The 25,568-nt window shown below is 37.7% G+C and overlaps 1 protein-coding gene across 3 annotated transcripts; it reads right to left on the reverse strand.

Moving 5' to 3' along the window:
- Positions 1–2,108: 2,108 nt before the first annotated feature.
- On the reverse strand, positions 2,109–24,520 carry rbms1a (RNA binding motif, single stranded interacting protein 1a). Of its 3 annotated transcripts, none has more exons than XM_038283241.1 (15): positions 24,463–24,520; positions 24,176–24,262; positions 22,484–22,626; positions 17,997–18,055; positions 16,236–16,327; positions 15,311–15,468; positions 14,894–14,973; positions 14,692–14,792; positions 12,384–12,433; positions 11,604–11,694; positions 7,418–7,468; positions 5,838–5,939; positions 4,398–4,466; positions 4,073–4,148; positions 2,109–3,938 (listed from the first exon to the last, which is right to left on the reverse strand). In XM_038283241.1, the coding sequence occupies exons 2-14, from the start codon at positions 24,224–24,226 to the stop codon at positions 4,080–4,082; spliced, it is 1,116 nt and encodes a 371-aa protein (XP_038139169.1). In that variant the 5' UTR covers positions 24,227–24,262; positions 24,463–24,520; the 3' UTR covers positions 2,109–3,938; positions 4,073–4,079. The 3 variants fall into 3 exon arrangements, with proteins under 3 accessions (XP_038139169.1, XP_038139168.1, XP_038139167.1); XM_038283240.1 differs by having other exon boundaries at positions 22,484–22,641; positions 24,463–24,518; XM_038283239.1 differs by having other exon boundaries at positions 22,484–22,644; positions 24,463–24,518.
- Between the last annotated feature and the right edge of the window lie 1,048 nt (positions 24,521–25,568).

The following is a 25,568-nucleotide window of genomic DNA, read 5'->3' on the forward strand; positions in this document are numbered from 1 at the left end:
ATTTGCAAAATAAACATTAAATAAAAATGTTTATTTTGCCTTCCTTTGGCTGTATTTTGTTGCACACTATCAAACAGGAACTTATATCCCTGGATTCGCTTAAGCCTGCTGATCTTACATCCATCCCATTTGTTGAATTGCTGAAGTGCATCACACAAAATGAAGGAGATCATGTCCCGCTGTCTGCCTCTCCTAAAGCCAGCCTCTGACCTTGGTTTTTCTCTGGGGATCTGTGCCATGTGTTCCCTCAGCTGTGGTGAATTAAGCAGGTCCTCTTGGTTTGTTTGTCTCTGATGTTTAAAGGTTTGATCCCTTCACAATTGACATTTGATTGACAAAAGTGAGTGCATGTAGTGCTGGGGAGTTGCTGTAGTTGGATTGGGGGGGCTGTTGTGTTTTGGAGAATGTAATTGCTAATCTTGCACCCCGGCGGTTCTGATCCCTCTGAGTGGTCTTGGATGGAGGCATGGTGCCTTCATGTCTCTGGGATCAGCTGTGCTAAGTCTGAGCTTAAGAAGGAGATCCGGTGTAATAGTGAAACTACAAAGGCTGTGGGCCTGAAATAGTGCAGGAAATGGGGAGAAATAGAGCACACATGCTGCACATGTTGCTCATCTGATCCCCCATAAGCTGCATACATAACATCAGTCAGTCATGCCAAGATGTCAGTTCTGATGGCTACATATTGGACTGCTTTGGCCCACAGTGCCACCTGCTGCCAGATCCCCCATACACAGCCTACTTAACATTGCTTATTGGTCACATTATTAAAAAATGTGAAACATTTAGGGAATGTATATATATGTGTATATATATACATATATATATATATATATATATATATATATATATATATATATATATATATATATATATATATATATATATATATATACATACATATATATATATATATATACACACTATAGAACCCATAAAGACATGGTACAGATCCATAGTTTGTGTGTTAAAGCAGAACAACCCCTCCAAAACTACTGTTACGTTGTACTGGACTACTAAAAACATCTATCTACATGTTTTTCATCCTGTCATCATTTTAAATTACACTCTTCCCTTTACATATTTAGATTTGTAATGAAAGAAATCCAACTTCTCGTAAAGTCTATTTTTATAAACAGCTGTGTCACTGACTAGTTTCCTGTCACCCAGCTCCAATTCCGTCTCATGCATCATACACTGAATCTAGTTTTGTCAGTCCAGAATAGTCTCCTTGTGTCAAACCTAATACCGTTTTGCAATTAATTTCATAATAGTTAGGTAAATTGATGCACAGTAAGCAAATTACTGCCTTCTGTTTTGCATTTGTAATTTGTATATCTCTGAGTGGTAATTAAAAAGGGATACTGTAGTATTTGTATTCTATTTTTTTATTTGCATGAATTACAAACTAAACAAAGGTCTTTTCCTTATACCAGGCATCCCCAAAGTCAGTCCTTAAAGACCACTGTCCTGCAGGTTTTAGAGGTTTCCCTGCTTTAGCACAGCTGATTATAATGATTGCAGTAGACCAAAAGCCTGTTAATCAGCTTTCAATTAAAATCAGCCTTATACATTTTAAATGACAGTGTCATTTTTTTTGTTTCTTCATGTCTGTACTTTCCTTTCTGATATTTTCTATTTTACTTTACTATTTATGGGTAAAATTCTTAATTCAGTTTTTCGTATTTCATATTAATACTCTGTTAGATTTCATCCTTGTGTTCCCTTTTTACCTTGTTAATTATTCGCCCTCCCTCAGCTCATCACCTTAATTCTCCTCAGCTGTTTCTCATTCTCACCTGATTGCTCTCACCTGCTCCCCATGCCCTTTCCTCTACATTCACCATGACTATAAGCTTTCTGGGTTTCATCAATCTTTGCTGGATTATTGTGTTACTGTTACCTCTTCTGTACTTTTTGGTTTCATTTCCATATCATATGTACGTTTTTCTGCTTTACCGTATTAAAACAACATCATGCTCAATTGCTCAATCAATTGCTCAATCAAGCGCCTGCCTGCAGTTAAGTCTAAACCTTGACAAGAAAAAAACCTGACTGACAGTAAAGTACAACTGTAGCAAAGAAGCTGGTCAAAAAAAGCCATGATATCTGAGAAAGAGAAGAATGTTTTATTGTTTTTAATTCAATGTTTCCAAAGGAGCAAGGAGAGGGTTGTTTGAGAATCGGTAGATGGTGACAGGAGGGAGGCAAGGAGAAAAACAAGTTGTTGTTTTTTTTGTTTCTTTTCTTTTTTTTACTTTTTTTTCCCAGCAACAAATCTTCAGAAAAGAAAAGTACGTTCAGTAAAATGTCCGGCTGTAATTTGTCTGTGTTCACCTCCCACTGTTTTAAGCAGAGCAGCTCAGGAGGAAGCACCACAATGGTACTTTGCTTTGACCTTTTTTCCTCTTTCCAGATGATTGTTCGTCAGAAATTCATCCAGAAGGAAAAAAGAGAACAACGAAGAAGTGAAACTACTCTGCTTTTTACTTTTGGCCCTCACAGTAAGGAAGTAGCTTGCAGATTTTAAGAAATATAGTTTTGCTATTCAATTTCAAAAACCATCAAACTACATAAAGATAACTTTTTTTTTCAGTACTTTATTCCTGATTGTTTTATTTTTGATGTTTTTTTTACGCTCATCTAAATGGTTTGGCATGTTTTATCTTTACAGTAAGCAGGTGAAATGTGAAATATCTAACAAAATAGTAACTGCTTTACAGAGAAACTATGAGTTTCTAAAATGGAGCATTGGTTGTCATGTTATGGGAAAAAAAAAACACAATAAAAGGAAAGACAAATTGGGATAAATTTTAAAAAGCATCTTTTTCCCCATATTGATGATTAAGAGGAGGAATGCTGCACATGGGAGACAAACGGCAGAAGTCCTATTTAGCCAGCTCCTGAGCGTGGCTTCTGGTTTGCAGCGATCAGTCTGGCGCGAAGGGGCTTTACCTGCAAACCCGACAGCACCAGCCGAGTCCAGCGAAACCGTGAGGTAGATAACTGGTCAAACCGACCACTAGAGAAAACAAAAAGCCTTTGAAAGAGATGCCCATTGGGATTCAAACTTGTAAAGTCATAAAAGTACGGCTCGTGTTTAATGTTTAGTTCATTCAAAAAAAAAGAAAAAAGGAAATGAAATTAAAAAAAGGTAAGGAAAAAGGAAAAATAAGAAATTACCATGCTCTGAGTTTGTCACCTTTGTTCTCAGTATTGCCGTGGAACTGTCATTGTCTATATTGCTACCAAACAACTAGATAGCGAAACACTTCATGGAGATTTCCATGATTTCACACACACTATTGATCAATTGGAATAGAAGAATGACACCTGATCAAGTTAGATGGACGATGTTCAATGTTATGTGAGGAAGGCACCGTTTCCAATAATAAATTCGATAATTTCCTAATGAAATGGTCATCTATGTTAGCTTTCAAGTGCAGTTCGGACCGACTTCCCGTCAGCGTTTCACTTTCCTGTAGCTCTGAAAACCAATAAGAAGTTATTCTAAAAGTTTCAGTGCAAACGAGGCCTGCTGACGTCTGTACACCAACAATGAAACAGGCTCTAAAATCATGGGGAACTCGAAAAGGAGGTGAAAATAATCCCAGTCACATGCAATGCAATGTCACATCATACTATGATTGGGGGTGGGGTGAAGGTGGGCGGGAAAGTGTTGTTGAAAAGGAGAGTAAGAGAGGGATGTTGGTTCTTATCAAAATAGATCTACTTTTTTTTTTTTTTTTCGTTGATTTTCCCCTTTGATTGGCCGACTGTTTAAGTCCACTTCTGTTCAATTCCCACTAAAAATGTCGGGGCTGTGCAAAAGAAATGTTTGTGTATCTGGTCCAATCAGGGCAGGCGGTTGCTTTCATCCCTGCAATATCCTCAGCAGCTTTCCAACTGCCCTCGGGCTCTCTGAGCTGCAAGGTGGCCTAAAAATCATAGTCAGAAAAACAAAACACTTTGTTAGATTCTATTAGATCTTTGATTTTTATTTCTTTTCTGTGCACAATATTTTCTTTTACGTAACTGATTATAAATAAAATTTTTCCTAGCTGTCCTGTACCTGTGTATTACTTGCTGAGTTGACTGTAAGGAGACGAGTTATTGGATGAATCCACTTGCTGCAGCGTGCCGTTTTCCTGCAAAGCAAGAACAGCATCTCTACTTTAGAGACTGATAATAACCGCCCTCTGGGTGAGAAAATTGATGGTTTGGGGGGACGAACGCTTCAAAAACAACCCAAGGCTTTTATGAATGGAGGACTTCTGGACAAGGCATAGGCTGCTGTCATTTTCTGAAGTAATTACTGTTTTTAGATGCAATGGATTTAAACGGATGCTGGGTGGAGGGGGACTGCATGATAAAGAATGATTTCACAGAGAACTTACAGCTGCTGGCGGCAGTGGGGGGTATTGAGGCATATAGGCTCCCTGGACCCCTGGGTTGGCAGCAATGTACTGTAAAATACAGAAGAACAAATACAAAAATAAAATACTTTATGACTTACTGTGTAAGCTATAGTGCCCGTAGAAGGGTGATGTATGAATCTTAAACTCTTTTACACTGTTTTCCAACTTTATCAACACTAAAGGCAGTGTGAAGGGGCTGTTATATAACAACGGCCTCAATACTTTCATGACAGAGCCAAACTTGCCTTTACTGAGATAAAACCTACAAAATGGCAAAAAAGGAGTATATGTTTAACATGGGGCTGCTCAGTGGTGCAATGGTGCCTTGCAGCAAGAAGGTTCTGGGTTTGATTCCCGGCCCAGGTTCTTTCTTCATGGAAAACCAAGTCCAGAGGATATTTTTTGAATTTTTACGGAATTTCTTCATGGAGTTTGCATGTTCTGCCTTAGGAAGCATGGGTTCTCTCTGGGTACTCCGGCTTCCTCCCACAGTCCAAAAACAACCTGCCATGGACTGGCGACCTGTCCAGGGTGTACCCTGCCTCTCGCCCGTGGGCACCAGCACCCCTCGCGACCCCACTTGGGACTAAGCGAGTTAGAAAATGGATGGATGTTTAACATGTGTGGCAGCCACTTAGCATTTTGGGGATTTTGAACCGACTCAATCGTATAAACGAATTCAAGGCCATTTTATTTTATGAAAAAGTTTTAATTTTAGAGTAGAAATAAAACTCAGCACTGCCATTTATGGCCTCTTCACACAAACCCACTATTTCAGTTAAAAGGAAAAAGCAAAAAGCAGGAAACCTCAGACGTGGGTAGTTGCTAGTAACCTTTACTCAGTGACATTTACTTCATTAACTTTTCGATTAAAATGTATTTAGGAGTAGTTTCGCTGCACTGTTCTTTTTACTTTTACTTTAGGAAAATTAAAATAACGGATCACTAGTAGTCTTACTTGAGAAAGACCTATAAGTACATATCCACTGTGCTCTAATAAGACCTAATATGCACAAACCTGAGGTACAGTTTAAGTTTTATTAAAAAGAGTATTCTCTTTGGTGCACAATCGCCTTTTTTAAATGTTACTTTTATCTGCTAAGATGGGACGGTTAAGGTAATAACCAGTAAAAAGTACATATTGTCACTGGAGGTAGTGCTCTCTGTTCCATCATGCATACTTTAAGAAATTGTTTCTTATGTTATATGTCAAAAAAAAAAGAATTTGTGTGTTGTTTTTTTTTTGCATGAACTCCTGTTTTGGTTTGAATGTCAGAGAAACAATTTCCTCTATGCTCAAAATTCCCAAATTAAAATTCCTCAAGGTAACAGTAATTAAATATGTTTTTTGTTAGATCTTTAAATAATGAAATGGCTAAATCTGAAAATCTTTTAAGTGATGAAGTTGGTCCTACGTACCGTTCCTGTGTTTCCCAACGACAGCTGGCCCATCTGCTGAGTAATCATAGCTGTGGGATGCATTGACATGGAGGGATCCACAGAGGGAGACATCACAGCAGCCTGAGATACAGAGCAGTTCAGCTTTAACAACCATGTCACATGATACAGAGCGTACCACACAGCCAGGCAACTCTCTCTACCAGCAGCTCTCTAATAACAGAAATAAACACCTAGCAACAAACACAACAGAAAGAGGCAGAAATATACCAATGACCTAAAATCTACAAGTGTGGTCCAAAAACCACCAAAACTAACAGCTTTCTCTCAACACCTCTGAGCATATACTCATTAACCAAGTCAAATTTAATACTCAGAATCTACTGAAAGGATTCATTTGGCAGCTTGTCAACTTTCAAATGGAGTGTGCCTCTTTAAACATTAATGCCTTTCGGGAACAGTTCATTCCCAACAGAAACTCTATGTGTGTGTGTGGTGGGGGGGCAGGGGGCAGAGCAGCACAGACACTTGTTCCAGTGGAAACCATCTGTTGGAAAAGTCAAAGAGTCACAAGACTGTCTCTGCTTCAGGCATTTCCTGCTGGATCCACAATGACGGAGCAGAGGAAGGGAGGGCTGGCTGTCGGCTTAGTTCTTTCCTTTCTCTTTCTTTGCTCTCTCCATCACACACTCGCCTGTATCCCACAGCCTGTCAGCTTGGTCTTTCCACACATTATGTTTAGGGAACTTTGAATGTTGGGTTGAAATTAGAGGTGGGCGGATCGATCCCAGGATCGATACTATCGATACCAACGCTGGTATTTATATTGAACAATATTCGTTTAACAAGATCGATACTTTTTATCCTCTCTCGCGCGCGCTGACTGCTGCGGAGTCACCAGTTTCCCCATATGTGTAACAGCACTTTGCTCCCCCTCCCCTCTCCTACAGTCACATGGCTCAGCGGCGCCATCCAATCAGCGCGCAGGCTTAGCTTGGCCTGCCCACTCAGCACTACGTCACACAGACAACCGCGCTGCCGGTTGCTGGGTGAGTGCTCACTCAGACTTGGATGGAGAGAGAGACCAAAGACCCGCCTCCAGCCTCAGACAGACATCTTTGACCCAAGCGTTTCAGTCCTCCAGAGAATATCCAGGTAGATAACAGTGGTCATCGTCTGCAGCACTTCATTATACATCATATATTACTCAGAAAGTGTAGTTAAGACCTTGAAAAAACCCAGTACATTTATCCCATTAAAAATTGTTAGCTAAAATAAGCTAACATTAGATAATCTCTTATTTATTCCACGATTGAGAACTTTATAGAAAAAAAGCAACAGGCAAGTGCAGCTTAAATGTAAAAAGTATCGGTATCGATATCGGCGATACTGACCCAGTATTTACTTGGTATCGGATCGATTAAAAAATCCCGGTATCGCCCACCTCTAGTTGACTGTGTCAGCAGAAAGGGCTGAATAAGAGCAAACAGCAATGGGCTTAAACCTTTAGCTTCAGCTGCACTACACACACACAAACACACCCATTTCCTGTACGCAGAAATAGTGTTGGGCCACAGTTTTTATATGTTTTGTTCACTTACTGGGTGTTGCATGATGTATGGTTGATGTGCCACCCAAGAATGACTCTGAACCTAAAGTAGGGTAGATCATGAGACACAGAAAAGATAAAACATATTCATGTTACAGACAGTCAGATGTAATAACTTGTATGCATGGACGCAAATAAAAAAAATAGACATAAGAAAAATACTTCTATCTAGGTATGACTTTTAAAGTAACCAATGCTGCCTTAAACAGCCCAAACCCTTCAGCCTTAATGTGTAAGCCTGTTTCCCAGAAGGAGCTTCTGTGGAGCTGTTTTAGTATGATTAGTCATTCATGTTCATTTTAATCATCTGCTGCCGCTGCATTACTGACAACCTGAATAAAATGCTGTTTTTTTATATTTCCAGAGCCGCTAACTGCTTCATCTTGGGCTTTATGGAATCAGTCCTCTGTTAGCAAACCTGGTAAAATATAAGAAGATACAGGAAATCCCCCTTTCTTCACTTACAGCTTGTAAAAAATGCAGTCTTCTGATCTTCAAAACTATAAGCATTTAACAGCAATACAGATATTCCTCCCCTAAGCTTTTAGATTATTTGATGTTACTTTGAAGATTTTATTGGTTTTTGAAGTTCTCCACTTTAGGATGTTTTACATCTTCACAGTAGACATGTTTTATTGTGTAGTTTAAACATCCAGATGCTCTCAGACGTCACATGGATCCAGCTTAATGTAGTATTATCCCAGTAAACGCCCCCTTGAGGTTGCCATTTCGAGTTGGAGGAAAATGTATCTATGTATGCTAAAAAAGCAGACATCTCTCTAGTAGATTTTAATTTTCTGTTTGTTGAGTTTATGTCGGCTTCTTTTATCCTGTTGTTTTTCTTGACAGTTTTGTTTTTGCTTCTGTTCTTTTGTAGTTTTACAACCTTGTTTTTTACTCAATGAAGAAAATAGGATTTTGACTGTCAGAACCGAGAGAAAATGTGAATTCCTGATTCTTTTGTATGACTTATTTAAAGCTTTTATTTGCACATATTGCTGTTTCACAGCAGAAGATGGATGGAGATGGAGTTTTAGACTGATTGAATCAACCAGAGGGCTCTTGGCTTTCTGGTCTTGGTGTAACAGTAAAGTGTTTATTGAAAATTGACTTATTTTGAAATGCCACTAATGTGGAATTAATCTGAGACTAAGTTAAATTGTGCCTTTATAATACTCACTTTCACAACATGAAGGCTGTGATCCTGGTGGTGTTTCAAGATTTAATTTTATGCACAAAATAATCAAAGAGAATAGATCCGGTTATTAACAACCGAAGATACATAGCACATGTACAGAGTTACAAAAGCGTTTATGTACCAGTTCCCCACATTTTATCATGTTATAGTTTATTCAGATTTTATGTGAGAGACCAAAGCAAAGAAGGGTGCAATTAAGAAGTACATAGAATGGGCAATATCATTTGATTTTTTTTATTATTTGTACAATTAAAAATAAACATGTGTAGGGAGCATTGCTTTTCCACACTATATTCACTTACTTTTTAAGTCTAGCCACATATTTACATTTTAGTTTAGGTCTGGACTTTGCCTCAGCATGAATATATTTGCATGTTTAGGCTTGTGCTTCTGCTGGAAGGTGAACGTCCTCTCTAGTAGCATGTAGGGGTGGAACGATTCACAAAATCCACGGTTCGGTTCGATTCACGGTTTCTGGTCAAGGTTTTCGGTTCAGTTCGATACATGTTGATTGTTACACCGAAATCCCATAAAAATTTATGGAATTAATGAAAAAATCCCCCCAAAAATAATGGATTGTAATTATTTTAAATCATCCGCGGAAACCCTGGATCATCTCCGTATGTTTTGCTGCTTTGAATTTAATCATCTGGCGCATGCTCTCTACCATCTCCAAGGAACTCAGAGGGGAGCGGACGGGAGCCACAGTGGGGCTGTAGGCTTTGCTTTGAGCAGCCGGTCTGGAGCGCAGCGGGGCGGAGCGGGGGTTGCTGACGGAGTATGAGGGATTTCGGGGTTAGCATGACATGTTGGTCATGTTGCTGTTAGCATAAACAAAACGTGTTGCACAATGCTCGCACACTGTTGCACTTTTATCCACAACTTTCTTGCTGTCATCGTAGGTCACTCTAAATGCAAAGCGGTCCCATACAGCAGACCTATAAAGTGCTGCTGGCGCGTCTTCCAACTCCTGTTCTTTCCCACTCGCCATTCCGACACAATTCTCCACAAAAACTGATTTTTTTCCCTGCTACACCCGGCTAAGCTGCTTCGCTTCTTCTTCTTCTTGTTTACTACTGGTGGTTGGCTTTGGTCGCAGTACCGCCACCTTCTGCTCTGGAGTGTAAACGCTTCGGCTATGAGAAAAAGGAGCAGCGCATGAACCGAACGAAACACACGCGAACCGAGACAGTTGAACCGAACGGTTCGGGCGGTTTTCATAAATCGTCCCATCCCTAGTAGCATGGCATCATTTTCTCACATATCTGACCTACGTTTAGCTACAACTGTCTGACAATCAACTGTGACAAGCTTCAATGCACTGTTTCCTTTCAAACATAATCAACCGAAGGTTTGCATGTATAAAAAGCCAGCCGATCTACTAAACATAAGCAGCCAAAATTTACCACATTTAGCTCCATAAATATGGAGAATATAAGCTAATTGTCAGAACCTGCAAAATACTGGGAGGAGGATTTGCAAATGGGGTTGCCTTCAACTAGTGATGCAGTTTAAACCCTGAAAATGTGCACTTTCTGTAATTTGGCCGCACAGACCTTGTGGACGGGTCAAGTATAAACCAAGCCTGGGATCTTAGATCCCAGATTGATCTGAATTATCCACAGCATAATTCCACATTTTGATGCTCCTTTTGTGTGGCTTGTAACAAACTTTAAACAGTGCGTCTTTTGCTCAAAATTGTCTATCTTCTTACACCATAAAAACCAGATTAATGGAGTGCACTATCAATAGATTATTTCACCTGGGCTGCTGCTCTCTGCTGATCCCTTAGAGTAACCCTTAGCCTCTATGACTGCTTCTCTGGTTAACGCTTCTCTTGTCAACCCGTCAGTTCCAGTAGATGGTCACGCAGTTTGTTCAGTGATGTTTTCTAACAACCTTCTGAGTCCAGAAATATAACAGTAGTATTTATAGTAAGTTTAAATAACACATGAGAGGAGTTTATAAACTAATTATGTGACTTCTTAGCACATTTAATGGTATCAAATCTGCAGCACCAGCATAAAGGAGGCAGATGTTTCACTTTGCTGATTTTTATTTGAAAAAAAAAAAATTGAACCGGTTTTCTATCCACTTCACAATTCAGCATTGCTTTATGTTTTGCTTTATGTTTTGTTACAGATGTGGAGAGTTTTAAGGAGAAGAAATTGTTTGTATGTAAAGATCCAACTGATTTAAACACTTTTGGGGATTAGGTAATTGCTTTTTTTCCATTTAAGGAGACTTTCCCTTCTTAACCAATGCCTTAAAAAATAGGAAATAGATTTTTTTTTGTTTGGTCAAATTGTTTGTCTTGATTTTATGTGTGCTTGTGTTATTTTATACAAAATGTAAATTAATGCTTACAATTAAATCGGGCATGCTGACATCACTATTATAGTACTGGTCAATACTAGTACTATAATGGACTACAAAGTCTTACTACGTTTAAAATCAAAATGAAAAATAGATAATAAACATCTAGCAAATAGATTTAACAAATAAAAAAATGTTTTTTAAACAAACAAAAACAATTTTATGTTGCAAACCTGAAAAACAGAATTATACAAAATCATCCTTCATCTTCAAGTTTGGAGCAGGAAATAGTTTTGGTAGAACTGAGATGTATTATTGTGTATTAATATTAAGTAGAGAATACTTCATTATTTCTTCCTGCAAACACAGAGATCACCGACAGATCCTGTATCTGTTCATGCTGCTTTGCACCGTTTGAAGTAACAATCTGTTGTGACAAAATACTGCTAAGTGTTTCAGCTATGGTTTAACACCTTTTCGATCACATCTAGCACCTGAGCATATGGGAAACAACTAAACCCTAACAAACTCATGAATTTTAAGCCGCACCCTGACGTGCACACCGACATCATCAGAATAAAAGGTGAGGCGAAAGGACACAGAATTTGCTTGTTTGTTATTTATGGTTTTGTATGGGAATAATTTAAGAAGACTCTTTGAGTACCTGGTAAGCAGAGACAGGAGACATGTACGGAGACATTGCAGGCTGCACAGTCATTATTCTATTGGTCACTGGATATGGGGAGGGATAGTACCTATAGAAAAAAACAAAAAATATATAATTAACAGCATTTCATCAGTAGAATTGTTGTAATTATGAAAAGGTGTCAGAAAAACTTAAATAAATTGATGTTTGGGAGTGCAAAATCTTATGGTATCTGTTATTATATATGCTGAAAAATGTAAAATAAGTATGTAAATCAATTGATAACAATAACTTTAAAGGTTCAGTTAGTGTTAGAAAGCGCACCTTCTCTAAGGTCTAAGGCGCGCTCGATTTGCTTACCCAGTTGTCCAGGAATGATATTAATATTATTAATAAGTATTTCATGCGCACGAAGTACTACTTCGTGGCCACAATAAAAAAATGTTTTTGACCATGTCATCAGAGGGGCTCCGTAGAAAAGAGATTGTAAAGATAAATGTGGGCATCAGCATCATGCATAAATTAATGCCTGCATAGCAATGTTTTTAAGGGGGAGATCAGACCATTAAGTTATCAAGTAATTCATTTGGATTAATATCTTTTAATATGAAGTGAGAGTGGTAATTGTATTTAAGAGAAACGAAGGACTAAATATTGTTCATAAAATCCCAAGAGCATTTCAAAGTAAAACTTGTTGCTTGAGCAAATTAAAATCCCCTTAACGCAAAGTTACTTTTGGCTATTTTCATAAAAAATGTGTTAAACTTGACAAACTTCTATCAAGAGGGGGTAACTTACCCGCTCTGTATGGCTGCTGTGGAGGGGTCATAAGTCAAAGTCATTGCACCCTATGGCAACCAAAAACAAACATTATTGTGGTTTGTATATGTTTCTTCAAACATCCCCCTTCCCTAATGACATGCATCACCTCCTCTCACAAAACTGTTTTAAAATGTTGACAGAAAATGGGTTTAGTAGTTTACTGCTGTGTAAATAAATTGCAAAGCACAGAAAGTAAATTTTATATTTATATAACAATTTAAGAAAAGCAAATTCTTATGATATCTGTAACCAGTGTAATGAAAGATACGTTTAATTTCTTCTGCAAAAATATAACGATGATTTGCAAGTGGGTTCGCCGCCACACAGTAGGGGAGAGAGAGTTGCAGCTAAAGATCAGATTTGTGAATGAGAGGAGTACGGACTTTCCCACGCAACACGGACAGTAAAGTCCAGTCAGTTAAGCCACAATGAAAGGAAAAGCAAGCTGCAAAGGTCATAAAACTACCAAACTCTGGAGTGAAACATCAACAAGCTTGTTAGCACAGAGGACAAATAAAAAAAAAAAAGACAACTTAAAATCCTTTAGCCTTTCTAAGATCCAACCTTGATCTCTAAGAATCTAAGAATCATGGAAATAACGGTAATCTCCTCAACTGATGCAGTTCATTATGCTGACTTTGGATTGTTTGATCTGCATGCATTTAAACCACTGGACAGCGGTCAGGAGTGTTTACAAAATATTGTCCTAATGGCGATTGAACAGATTCTCAAGGAAACAAATGTGTGAAATAAGAGACCCTGAATTTAATTATTTTCTGCACATACTTAAAAGATGTAACACACAGACATTCTGTGAGTACGCATGTCCAACCATGCGCACTCACACCCTGAAGGCAAACTTGAGCTGCCAGTTGACCTAATATGCTTTTGGACTGTAAGATGAAGTCAAGCACCTCAAAATGATCCACTGTGTTTATGTATGAATAACAAGAACTCGGTAAATTTATCCAGAGGGTCCCAGCTAGAATTCAGACCCAAGACCATCTTTCTATAAGCCTACAATATAGCACTCACATGTAGCACAATTTGAAAAAAAAAAAAAGGCTGTAATTTATTCCTTGGAAGTTTTATTCTGCTGTAAAACATTTTAAATTTATAACTTGATTTTAAGGTTTTTTTTCATTAGAAAGAATGCCAATAATATAGTTATGTAAAAATATCCAGCTAGTGCTTAATGATTAGACTTTCTTACAATATTACATTTTTCTTTTCTGCGCTCTCCTGTTGGGAACATTCAGTTAGGATTCATTTGTATAAAGTTTTCAGTCCCATTTTTGCATCACTTTCATTAAACATTTGGAATCACTCAATTATAACTTTTTTTTCAGAAAATTCTTTGCTCCTTTAAACTAGAGATGCACGATATAATCGGCCCCCTATCGGTATCGGCCTGTATCGGCCTTAAAACTGAATATCGGACACCGGCCACCCCACCGATATTTAACCCGATATTTGATCAGCTTCTGAGTTTCTAAACTCTAAAAAAAAAAAAAAAAAAAAAATACTACTTCTTCTTCTTCCTCAAAAACTTCTTTTTTCAGACTTAAAAACTTCTAAACGAGGGAAAAAATATTGATACATTAAAATATCACAATATCTTCATATGCTGATATATTGCCATTTAAAAACACCATATCAATCTCTTTTACTAATGAAATATTGCTATATGTCATCGTTATGCTACGAGTTCCCTCAAAAATTCACGAAATTTTGCCATATTTTTATATGTTAATATATTGACGCGGTATCGATCTATTTTACTAAAAAAATTCTCACAATAATTTGCAAAATATCACAAGAGTTTGTAACAGAACGATGAAATTTCACGAGATTTTGAAAGTAAAATAGATCGATACCGCGTTTTTAAAAAATCAATTTGATATCAGCATATGAAAATATATTTGAGTATATTATTTTTCAAAGTGTCAGAAATGGATAACAAAACTGCTATTTTCAATGACTACTTATTTTTGTCCAGCTTTAACATCTGTATCGGTTATCGGCTACATGAGTTTTAAAATATCGGCATATCGGATATCGGCCAAAATCCCAATATCGTGCATCCCTACTTTAAACAGGTGATGAACACACAGGTGATGTTTAAATACATACACTACAGACCCATTATTCGGTAGATGGAAGTCTAATTTTGAATAACAAAAAAATATTTCTAAATGTACAGTGTTTTTGAATAGGTTATAATCATATAGTAATAAAGCAATACTACAAAAGGTGTTGAGGTAAAAAAAAATGTTATACATACTAGTCTGAGATCGCTTGACTGTCCATTGGGCACATATCCACTGTGAGCGTGTTTCTTTCTTTGACTGTCCGCAAACTTACATAACAGAGGTTGAGATGGGCCTGGAAGAAAAACGCACAAAATGAAAACAGACACATAGCATGAACTAATTGTAATTATGCCTCTCGATACAAGATGGAGAGAAGAGTGATACTTTTATTACCCAGAGCTCCAGAAGCTAACTTGATGAATTTCCCGTTGAACTGGGAGATGACTGCGTTGCACTGCTCCGTCGTGTCCATCCTGAGGGGACAGCGTCTTTTAAAAAGGGTACATGTTTTGCAAAACTACTTGGTTTACACGCTAAATATTTTACTTTCACATTTGGCTTGCTTCTTTCAAAGAAATTTAACATTAAAAGTAGGCTTTTGATGTAGAGTGATCTTTTTGTTTTTCCCCCACAGATCGCTGTTTTTCCAGTCCTCTTTTTTTATGTAGGAACATCAGCTACAAATAGACAAAGCTTAATACCAGATCACATGGAGAACATTTTGCTGAAGGCTTATTCCACAGCTACTTCAAAGGTGATTCATCAGACAAGAAGCGGATGTGTTTCTTTTGAGTCTATCCTGTGACACACCTGGCAAAGCCCACGCCTCTGCTGTTACCGCTGTAGTCCCGTAGGATTCGAGTGGAGACGACCTGGCCGAAGGGCTGCAGCATCTTCTCCAGCTCCCTCTCATCCATCGAGAGAGGCAAGTTGGAAATGTAAAGGTTCGTGGGGTCCTGCTCCTGCTGCTGCTCAGAAACATTAGGATAGAGCGTTAGGATTTTACAAAAAAAATACAGACAATGCACATTATCTTGGCTGACATATGGTCGACTCAGAGCACTGACTCAAGTTTGGTCAAAGGAACGTTTTGGTTAAACAAACATTTTTTAAGCTCTTCTGCACACACACATCCACATAAAACCACACGCAGTGCATCCCTCTTCATCCGCTCTGAGCAGCAGCTCAGCGCCTCTACGGTCTCTCCTGGAAACAGCACGAGTGCGGCGTCGCCATAGCTACTGCAACACACAACCAGTGTTCTGCCATGTTTGATACAAGCGGAGCAGCCACATGCAGGTCTCCCGAGAGCAGCAATTCATCACTGAACTCTCACACTGCAATGCACGCATGCAGGAAAAAAAACCACAGGACTAAAAGAAATGTCATGCTCCGGGAAATTTGTGATAAATAATTTAACATAATACATTAATATCCTGTTTTTCCTTTCATCATTTATCTTTAAAGCTGCTTGCATATCTCACGGCCATTATCGTTAAAACTGTGAAATCAATGTTATTAGACCAAACACGATTGGTTACTGATCAATCCTTCCAATTGGATCACAGGAGGATGAGCAAGTCAGCTGAGAACAGGTGAATATTTTTATGTCATCAAACACAAAACAGAAGAATGCAAACAGTCAAATAAGCACAACTACTCCAAAGAAAGGTTCATAAGCATGAGAAGTTTGCACACAAAAACAGACATGTAGGCATGCCTCTATCAGACCTACCTTGGCCATCTGGGCCTGAATGCCGCTGGTTTTCAGAGCATGCACTGCCTTTAGAGCAGCAGCTGGGCTGTCGAAGTCCACAAAGCCGTAACCTGATGTTTGAGGAACAATATTTCTGACATCAGTCATTAAATCATTAGAAGAATCAATAGTTTAAACTGTTTTTAATGTCAATATAACAGAGAAATCAGTACTACGGAAATATTTGTATGGCTTTAAATGACCTTAAATAAAAACCAGCAGGTAGAATATCATGACTGTTTGCTTTGTATTGATTTTTGTGATGAAGGCAACATTTTCTGTCACCAGGTTTTTCCAAGTCCAAGAAACTGTGACTTAGACAGTCCAGCTAGAACCCTGAGCCTCAGGACTTCCTCTCCTTCAGCGTTCCATTAGATCAAAAGGCATTTTATTATTCTGCACCGTTTTCTCTGCTGAAAATATCCACGCCAATTCCTCTGGGACAATGTACATTTCCTTTTAGACAAAATCAAAAACGATCTAATGCACGCTTTACTTGTATTGTTACTATGTTTGTAAAATGATTTTTCATTGTTGTTGTGTTTCAGCAAAAAGATGTCTCTTAAAAAATTTGATCTTGGATCTAAATGAGATTACCTCTCTAAATAAAGGTGGAATGAATGAAAAAGTGGAGATTTTACTGATTTGGATGTCCCAAGGATGGTTCAGATTTGGAGAATAGCAATCATTGCCCTTCAAAATAAGAGCACTTGTCGCCACCTTTGTTGTACCCACCCTACACTACGTAGGATATCCATGAACATCCGCTAGAAGATAATTTAACTGTTGCTCTAAAATCTTACTTCAGTGGGAGGACATTAATGGCGCTCTTAGTACTAGCCTCATAGGGTTTGCTCTGGTACAACAATCACGTTTACGTGAGAAGACTTCCTGAAACTGCACCCCTTCACTGCAGTGTATATGCTTTATTGGTCACACATTGCAGCTATAATAACCTGAACTCCACTCGGAAGAGAATTTCAAATTGCAAATTTCAGCTGCATTAACAGCAGGAGACACAAAACAAATCTAATCCGATCTACCAAATTTTCCGTGGTAACACCAAGCAGCACATTAAATATCTGCATCTTAATAGGGTGGTCCATACAGATTTTGTACATGTTATTTGTTTTGCAACCAATCCTTGAAGATGTGCACTTTTTCACCACAGTATTTAAGACATTTCAATATATTTACTTTTGAAATGTATATAAGGGCTAATTACTTACTATAACTATACCTTTGCTTAAATATACCATTTTTTCTAACTATCAAGTATTGTCCTTATTGTTCTCCTTAATAAAGTCATTCTCTGTTTTCTGTTTGAATCCATGAGGAGATAAAATGTGTCTGTGGATCCTCTAAATCTGTCTGTCTGGGATAATCCATTTTAATCTGCTTTTATTTTTGTCAAACTTTTGTTACCATGGAAGTGGGGCTCAGCAAAGATTTTGTCTAAATCAGTCTACCGAGATGAGGAGCAGCTGAATTTTGACCAGAAAGGAAGCTGAAGCATTTGTCTTTAGAAGATGGATTATTGAGTTAAATAACTATAACCTGGAGAAAATTTATGCAAACCAGCTACTGTCTGAAATGTACTACAATTCAGTCAAATAAAAAAGGAAAAATGAACATTTCATCTTAAACTTCAAAGGTATAAACTACCTTAATGCGTAATGACAATTAATATGTGTCTAAATATATTAATTATGCATAACTGAAACAGATGAGCTCACTGACCTTTGCACTTGTTAGTCGTCTTGTCCAGAATCGCCTTTGCCGACTGAATCTTTCCATACCTGGAGATACAAAAAAATGCAGATTACTCTCAAAGAACACTATCTAACAAGGCTTGAATACAGACACCAGTGAGCGTCACTAATTGATGTTAACGACCCTAAAACCTTTATGCCAGTTTGCAAGGGAAGTAATCTGTTCTATGATGTGCAAAAAATAAGAGATTGACCAATACATTCTTTTTTTTTTTAAATGATGCTGATACAGATTATATTTACATCAGTCTAACGGTTCTTGATATGTGCTGTAGACTTTTTAGTTCAACCTTTAAAGCCACTTTTTTCATCCATTTACAATATAAGAAGAACACATTAATAATTGTAACACTAATCTCAATTTAAGCAACAAAAAATGTGTTAATAAATCAAACAAAACATTAATAATAGAAAAAAAATGGAGGGGTCAGAAATGCGTGAGCTTTAGCTTAAGACATAGCTGCCTGAAAGCACTAATGAATCGTCCAATACCTGCACAGATCGGCTGATGCTTATAAAAATAAAATAAAAAAAATGCTAATACTGGCCAAAATATCGATCAGCTGATGTATCGCTCTGTCTATATAGAAAACCAGTCACATTGCTTAACCCTCCACACTCCAGCTCTCATCTTTCTATCACATGCTGTTACCATGGTAACCGTGCTTTTGCAAAAGTAAAAACCACACAGTTAAAGCTTTTTGGAGGGAAAATGTCCTAACTTGTGACCTTTACAAAAAATACAGAGAACATTCCCATTCAAAAGCTGTACAAAAATTTGGGTTCTAATGAAGTTTTAATACTTGATAGCAACTCAATAAAAATATATGTATTAGTGTTTGGATTTATTTAAATTTTTAGTTTGCGTGAACCATATATTACGGAAGAGGATTAGGGCCACTGAAAAAAAAAAAAAGTTAACTGATTTTTTTTTTTTTAAATTCAGTTTAGTACGGAAAAAAGTCAGAATTCTGACTTTAATCTCAGAATTCTGACTTTTTTCTCAGAATTCTGACTTTAAACTCAGAATTCTGACTTTTTTCTCAGAATTCTGACTTTAATCTCAGAATTCTGACTTTTTTTTCTCAGAATTCTGACTTTTTTCTCAGAATTTTGACTTGAAACTCAGAATTCTGACTTTTTTCTCAGAATTCTGACTTTAATCTCAGAATTCTGACTTTTTTCTCGGAATTCTGACTTTTTTCTCAGAATTCTGACTTTAATCTCAGAATTCTGACTTTAATCTCAGAATTCTGACTTTTTTCTCAGAATTCTGACTTTTTTCTCAGAATTCTGACTTTAAACTCAGAATTCTGACTTTTTTCTCAGAATTCTGACTTTTTTTATTGTCAGAATTCTGAGATTAAAGTCAGAATTCTGAGATTAAAGTCAGAATTCTGTGATTAAAGTCAGAATTCTGAGATTAAAGTCAGAATTCTGTGATTAAAGTCAGAATTCTGTGATTAAAGTCAGAATTCTGAGAAAAAAGTCAGAATTCTGAGAAAAAAGTCAGAATTCTGAGATTAAAGTCAGAATTCTGAGAAAAAAGTCAGAATTCTGACATTAAAGTCAGAATTCTGACTTTTTTCCCATACTATACTGAAAAAAAAAAAAAATAAAAATCAGTTACTTTTTTTTTTTCAGTGGCCCTAATCCTCTTCCGTAATATATTGACATAATAAACGACTTCTTGAATTCAAAAAACCATTTTGCTCCTAAATTGTCAAATAAAAAGACATGAGCAAACATCAGATTGGTTGAAAGACATTATTTAGCTGATATTTTATGCAAGTTCTAGGAAAATCTACTTCTTTACAAGTGTGAACAGTCCATGAACATTAAGGAGTCTTCCATTAAAAATAAAAAAAATATAAAACATAGCAATAATATTGCCCTTAAGATTTTAACATTTACTATGAACAAAATTAAAGTTTAAATCTAATGCAGACAACAGAACTATGACAGCAGAGCGATGAATAAACCTTTGCTTTTAGAAGCTTAAATATGTGACATTCAACATTTAATGCAATTAAAACATATCTCCCACTGAGGCTACTTTATTTTTCCTTAAGCCATTTACTAAGGCAAACAAGTCATGTTGAAACCCACTTCATCGGGATGTTGTTTAGTTCTTCATACCTAGATTTACTTATGTTGCCATTAAAGCTAATCATGTAGTCTGATGTAACCTGGCGGGAGAATGTGTGCCCTAATTGGACAATGATATTAGTTTTGCAAACGTCTGAGCTTGTTGCAACATAAGTTGCAATGATAATACCTCCAGTGGACCACTTGTGATGTTGTTTGTGCGTCAGATTTAAGGGCATACAAAAACAGTGAATACAAAGGTTCCCAATTTGGCGCTTAGAAAAAAAGCGATTAATTGGGTTCATTTTTTTCACGCAAATATAATCTATATAATTAAATAAATGCCATAAGGGGCCAAGGACCCCTGTAGGTGTGGATCATAGAAGTGCTCCTGGTGTGTGTCCACAAAAAAGGAGAATCAAATCCCCTTTTCAAGCTGGAAAAAAAAGAAGCTGTAATGTTCATGAAGATGAGCTACCCGCCTAACATGTTTTCCTGAAACCTTAGTGAAATCTGATCACTTCAGGCTTTTATGTCTGAGTGGGATGTCTGACGAACTCTGACCTGCAACATGCATATGAAGGCCACGCTCACTAAATGTCTTGGTCATTTCAGCATGCAGGGCTTGTTGCTATGAAAAGCGCTTTCGTTTCTGCTTTTGTGCCGTCAAACACCATTGGGAACAAGAACAAAACACAGGCAAACAGGACACAAACAGCTGCTGCTGGTTATATGGCTGAGCGCCTCTACTTCCAATATGTGTTTGATTTAAAAGGAAAAGCCACGACAAAACTCCACTAATTATGACATCCACCACATTAAAACCGCTTGGACTCAAGCCGCTAGTATCAGGTTGTGTGTAATAGGTTCACTGGACTGCTATTTTTTCTCTAGAGAACAATTTGCTTTACAGCTCAGCACATACCAGTGCTGAGCTCATGCTTTACCTTATGTGCATTTATAGACCCATGGATGTTTGAGCCCTCTTCAATAAACAGGATAGTTTAAACAGATTATATAAAAAAAACATCTATTCTGGAAAGCCATTATATATATGGAATTATTGTATATCTAATTTTAATTTATATAAACCTCACCTGAATAAAAAACATTTTTTTTTCAGTAAATGTTCCATAAAAAATGTGAAAAATAAGCCAGAACCAGCTTGGTATAAACAAACATTTATGAGCAGCGAAATTCTGCAAATATTTTGCATAACAAATTTAACATTTCTCAAATTTGACCCTTTTTTTTTGCTTTAATGGAAACTACAACCAGCACCTTTTAGCTTAGCTTAGCACCAAGACCAGAAAAAGAGCTGAAAAAAGAGGAACATCAAACCTAATTCCATAGGATCGTTTATACCCTTCACTCCAAACCAGTCTATGATATTTAAAATGTGGCAACTTTGGCACCTTTTTGGCCACCATGGTTTTATCCGCTCTTATCAAGATCAAAAAACAAAGCTATATTTGGTTAACAGCAGGGATTATGAACATCTCACCTCTGAAATAACATGAATTTTTTTTTTTTACAAATTTAATTGAATCAAGAAGTCATATACTGCACTGCCTACAAAAATGACTATTCCACCTTTATATAACATTGGTTTGCCTGATGTGAAACTATTAAGAGTTTTTAGGTAACATCGCAGTTTTAGAGTAGATTCTAACTTGTCTTGATTCTTCGTCTTACACCCACTTTTAATGGTGTATCTTTTGAAGCGAACAGACCAAAAAAAAAAAAAGGGTTATTTTAATTTCACCGGGAAGTCATTATATCAGCTGTATTTCCTGCCGGAAAGGACATGCATTTATCATTCTGAAAGTAAAGCAAAACTAATTCAGAATTACTTAAGTTTAACATTTGCAACGGAGATAAAATGAAACTTACCAACTAACCAACAACCCCCCTACACACATGCACACACAAAGATTTATATCAAACACAAGCACATAAGCATTCTCTACCTTAGTCAGGTAAATAACATGCTGCTGTTATTTTCCACATCTCTGACGTTGCTATTTTCAAATATCCGTTACTGTAAAAATGTCCATAGCTGTATATTGTTTTTTTATTCTCCATGTGCACAGTTTTATATTGTTAAACACTTTACAGTGCAGTATGTTATCATTTATTTTTTAACTCTTCACTATTATGTTATTCTTGTACATTTTTCTAAGGTCCACATTTCTGTGACCATTTTTATCTATAATCTTTTTGCTGCTGTAAACACCAGAATTTCCCCATTGTGGGACATTAGAGGGATTTTCTATTCTATTCTATTCCGTTCTATTCTATTCTATTGTTCGTTTCGCACTGAGCTCACCTAATTTCAGCATGTATGTGTGTACAGTATGTACTTACTGGTGGCAGAGTTTGACCAGATCCAGGTCTGTGGTGGCAGGAGGCAGGCCGCGGATGTACAGGTTGGTTTTGCTGAGCTGCTCCAGGCCTGTGCTGCTGCTGTTGCTGCTGTTGCTGGGACTGGACGGAGTCATGGGGTAGGACTGCACACAGGAAACCTGCTATTAAGATGCGTATGGCCTTCAGATAATCTAATTTAAAACCCAGACCAACAGCAATTACAAGAACATCTTAGCCATGTAGGATGGAGGCACGGAAAACACAAATGTCATTTCCTACAGTGTTAAAAGCTGGAGTTGTTGGTAAAGCATTGCATAATAATGCCTAACATCCTGTTATACGTGTACAATGGAGGAGGAAGAGTGAGCCAAGTGCTAACTTTGAGGAATTTGGGGTCATTTATTTTCTTGCTTCACTATGTTTCCAAAAGTCTTACAGAAAGAACATTGTTACGTTTAAATATGATTCCTTTTTGTTTTACAACCTCAGATGTAAGTAATTGATTTAAGCTCCCAGCGGTTCCAAAAATATGATTCTGCCCAACAAAAACGCCACAGGGAAAGATTTCCTCTTATGCAAGAGGGAGTCTATGAATCACATTGTGATTAAATTGGCGTTTTTAACTATTACATCCTGCTGTGGCATTCCCCAGAAACATGCCGCTTTCTTCATGCTAGTAAGCCACTCTGCACACACACACACACACACACCACACTGCCCTGCAAAGCATTTCCTTCCCTTTACTCATTCATTAAAATCGCTCCCAGCCACCCCAATCAGATCAAAGGCAGAATCACACCATCTGTCTACAACCAGAGGACAATCTTCAAGAGCCGGTGATTATAAAACTACACAAGAATGTAAAATAAAAAAAGGAACAACAGAACTATTCTTTAGATGAGTTATTTTGAAAAAAAAGAAGAATTTGAGGGGCAGTGACATTTGTGAGGTTCTAATTTCTTGGCATGTGGTTCTGAACTTTTCTCTAAGGGTGGGCATCTCCTTCAAACATGCATCTAAAGGATGACATTCACAAGGGCATCTTAGAGATAATTAAGATTTAAAAAAAGACAAATTTCCTGCAGGAATTTATTCCTATGAGATAAACAGCAAACCAAAGCTTTAGTTTGCTTCTTTTTTCTTCTACTTCATTATCTCCATTTTTTTAAGCAGTCCTCACCTAATCTAAAAGGTGTAATGATCTCAGAGGTCAAAATGAAGAATGCAGGCGGGACAGTCCAGCCCATGGAGCAGCCTGACAAGCTGTACATCACATCAGGACAAAAAGTCCTCTCTGGATTCAGACATAATTCATTAACCTATTAAATGGAGTACAGTTGCTGCCATACATATTGACCAGAGAGAGGCTCCAAACAAGGTTAGTCGGACATAAAGTGTGTGTATGGGGGGGATGGGGGGTATAGATGTGGGCCAGCTGCTGTTTTATCTCCCCATGTATATCAGAGCATCTGCTTGGCAACTGTTGAGAGCGCTGGATCTGTTTACTAATGAATTTAATTAATCCGGCCATAGAAAGAATGAGGTGGGAATGCCATCCCAATGTCACGCGCGCCTGGAGGCATTTTCACTGTGTTTAAATATCCAATCAAATGGGAGCAGCATTTATATTAAATAAAAAGTGCGGTCAGGGAATAAAGATATGTGAGTTTAGAGCGTCATTTTCTGGCCTACCTGCTTTCGATTGGTCGTCTTCAGTGGGTTGCCTGTGTTTGCAAAAATCATCCCGGAGCTTACAGATGTGTTTCAGGTCCCCCTCCCCTTTAAAAAAAAAAAAAAAAGAATAAATAAAAAAAACTAAAAGCAAATAGAGCCGGGGAGAAAACCGAGAGACGATGGATGGGGGCTTATAAAAGAGCCTCTATAATATCCGCATAATGAACCGGCTGGTTTAGAGAGAATAAAGCCTCGGTTCTTATAGGTGCACTACTGACACATCTATAACACAATCAGATGCACACCAGGCGATGGACCAACCCTCCGGTCCGGTTCATTGATCTACGACGTCCTGCTGCAGACCGCTCGGCTGTCCCACCTACTACAGACCGAACCATCTCAGCCTCCGAGCAGGGGGGGATTCACAGCAGAATAACTGCGTGTTCCCCGACTCAAAACTCCCACTTCGACGTTGATATCTTTAAAATGTAGCAGTGAGAGGAATTTTATATTTTTACCTTATGTCTGTTTTTTGTAGTTTCTCCGGACAGTGTTTCAATCAGACGCGTTGCTCGCCTCTCGAGTTGGTTTCGTCCGTCCGCACATACCAAGCATTCCTCACCCCCCCTCTCCTCCAACCACAAATACACACAACGCACACACACACATATCCTCTTCCTCTTTATGCCCTTCCCCCACCATGCATGTCAGAGAATCAGGATGCAATGAAATATAAGCAGCGACTTGGCGGTCAGGAGGTCACAGTCTCCCTGTAAAACCCCAACTGAGGGGCGGAGGGGGACCAGGATTAATAAACTGAGCGGTCAGGAATTATTGGAAATTAAAGACGAAGCCATTCAGCCCTTTATGCACATATCCTAAAATGTAGCCAACATATATAGGCTCCGTCTATGCACACCATGTGTTATCAGTGTTTAATGGGAGGAATTTCTTGCAGATTTGCAGAAACATTCATGCACTTCACTTCAAATGCATTGCATTCACTTGCATTCATTTCCAATTTCATTGGCGAGATTAGCTTTCTGTAACACAAGAGGCAGGGGGAGCATTCTCTATTATGTTTTTTTTTTAAAGAAGCAGAACACCAACTTTACAGCTTTGGTTTTCACTTCTTTAATTCTTCTCTACCTCAATGGGTTGCTCTACATTCAGCTTTTTTGATGTGTATGCACAGGGCTGCTGTGAGCACAAACTGTAGGCACACATTCTTAAATGAAAATTGGAGAAAAAATAGCTTTTAATGCTAAACCTTTGTTTTCACCAAAGTTTGCATTTAGCTGAAGAGAATAGAAGACAAGACAAGTACTTTGCTAGCACAATGTGACTTCCCCTTTTGCTTTATGAACTGCAGTGTTTCTGTAAATGCAAACATGGGCAGAAACTTTTAACA

This window comes from Cyprinodon tularosa, unplaced genomic scaffold (genome assembly GCF_016077235.1).
Source record: "Cyprinodon tularosa strain WSP-4 unplaced genomic scaffold, ASM1607723v1 ctg191, whole genome shotgun sequence".
NCBI classification, from domain to species: Eukaryota; Metazoa; Chordata; class Actinopteri; order Cyprinodontiformes; family Cyprinodontidae; genus Cyprinodon; species Cyprinodon tularosa.

What these genes read in the sequence shown, in the direction of transcription:
- rbms1a (XM_038283239.1), bottom strand. Translation starts at nt 24,226, where the DNA reads ATGATTTTTGCAAACACAGGCAACCCACTGAAGACGACCAATCGAAAG. An exon ending in CTGGTCAAACTCTGCCACCA is followed by an intron (nt 18,056 to 22,483) that starts GTAAGTACATAC and finishes TTGTATCTCCAG; the next exon opens with GTATGGAAAGATTCAGTCGG. An exon ending in GTTAGCTTCTGGAGCTCTGG is followed by an intron (nt 14,793 to 14,893) that starts GTAATAAAAGTA and finishes TTTTTCTTCCAG; the next exon opens with GCCCATCTCAACCTCTGTTA.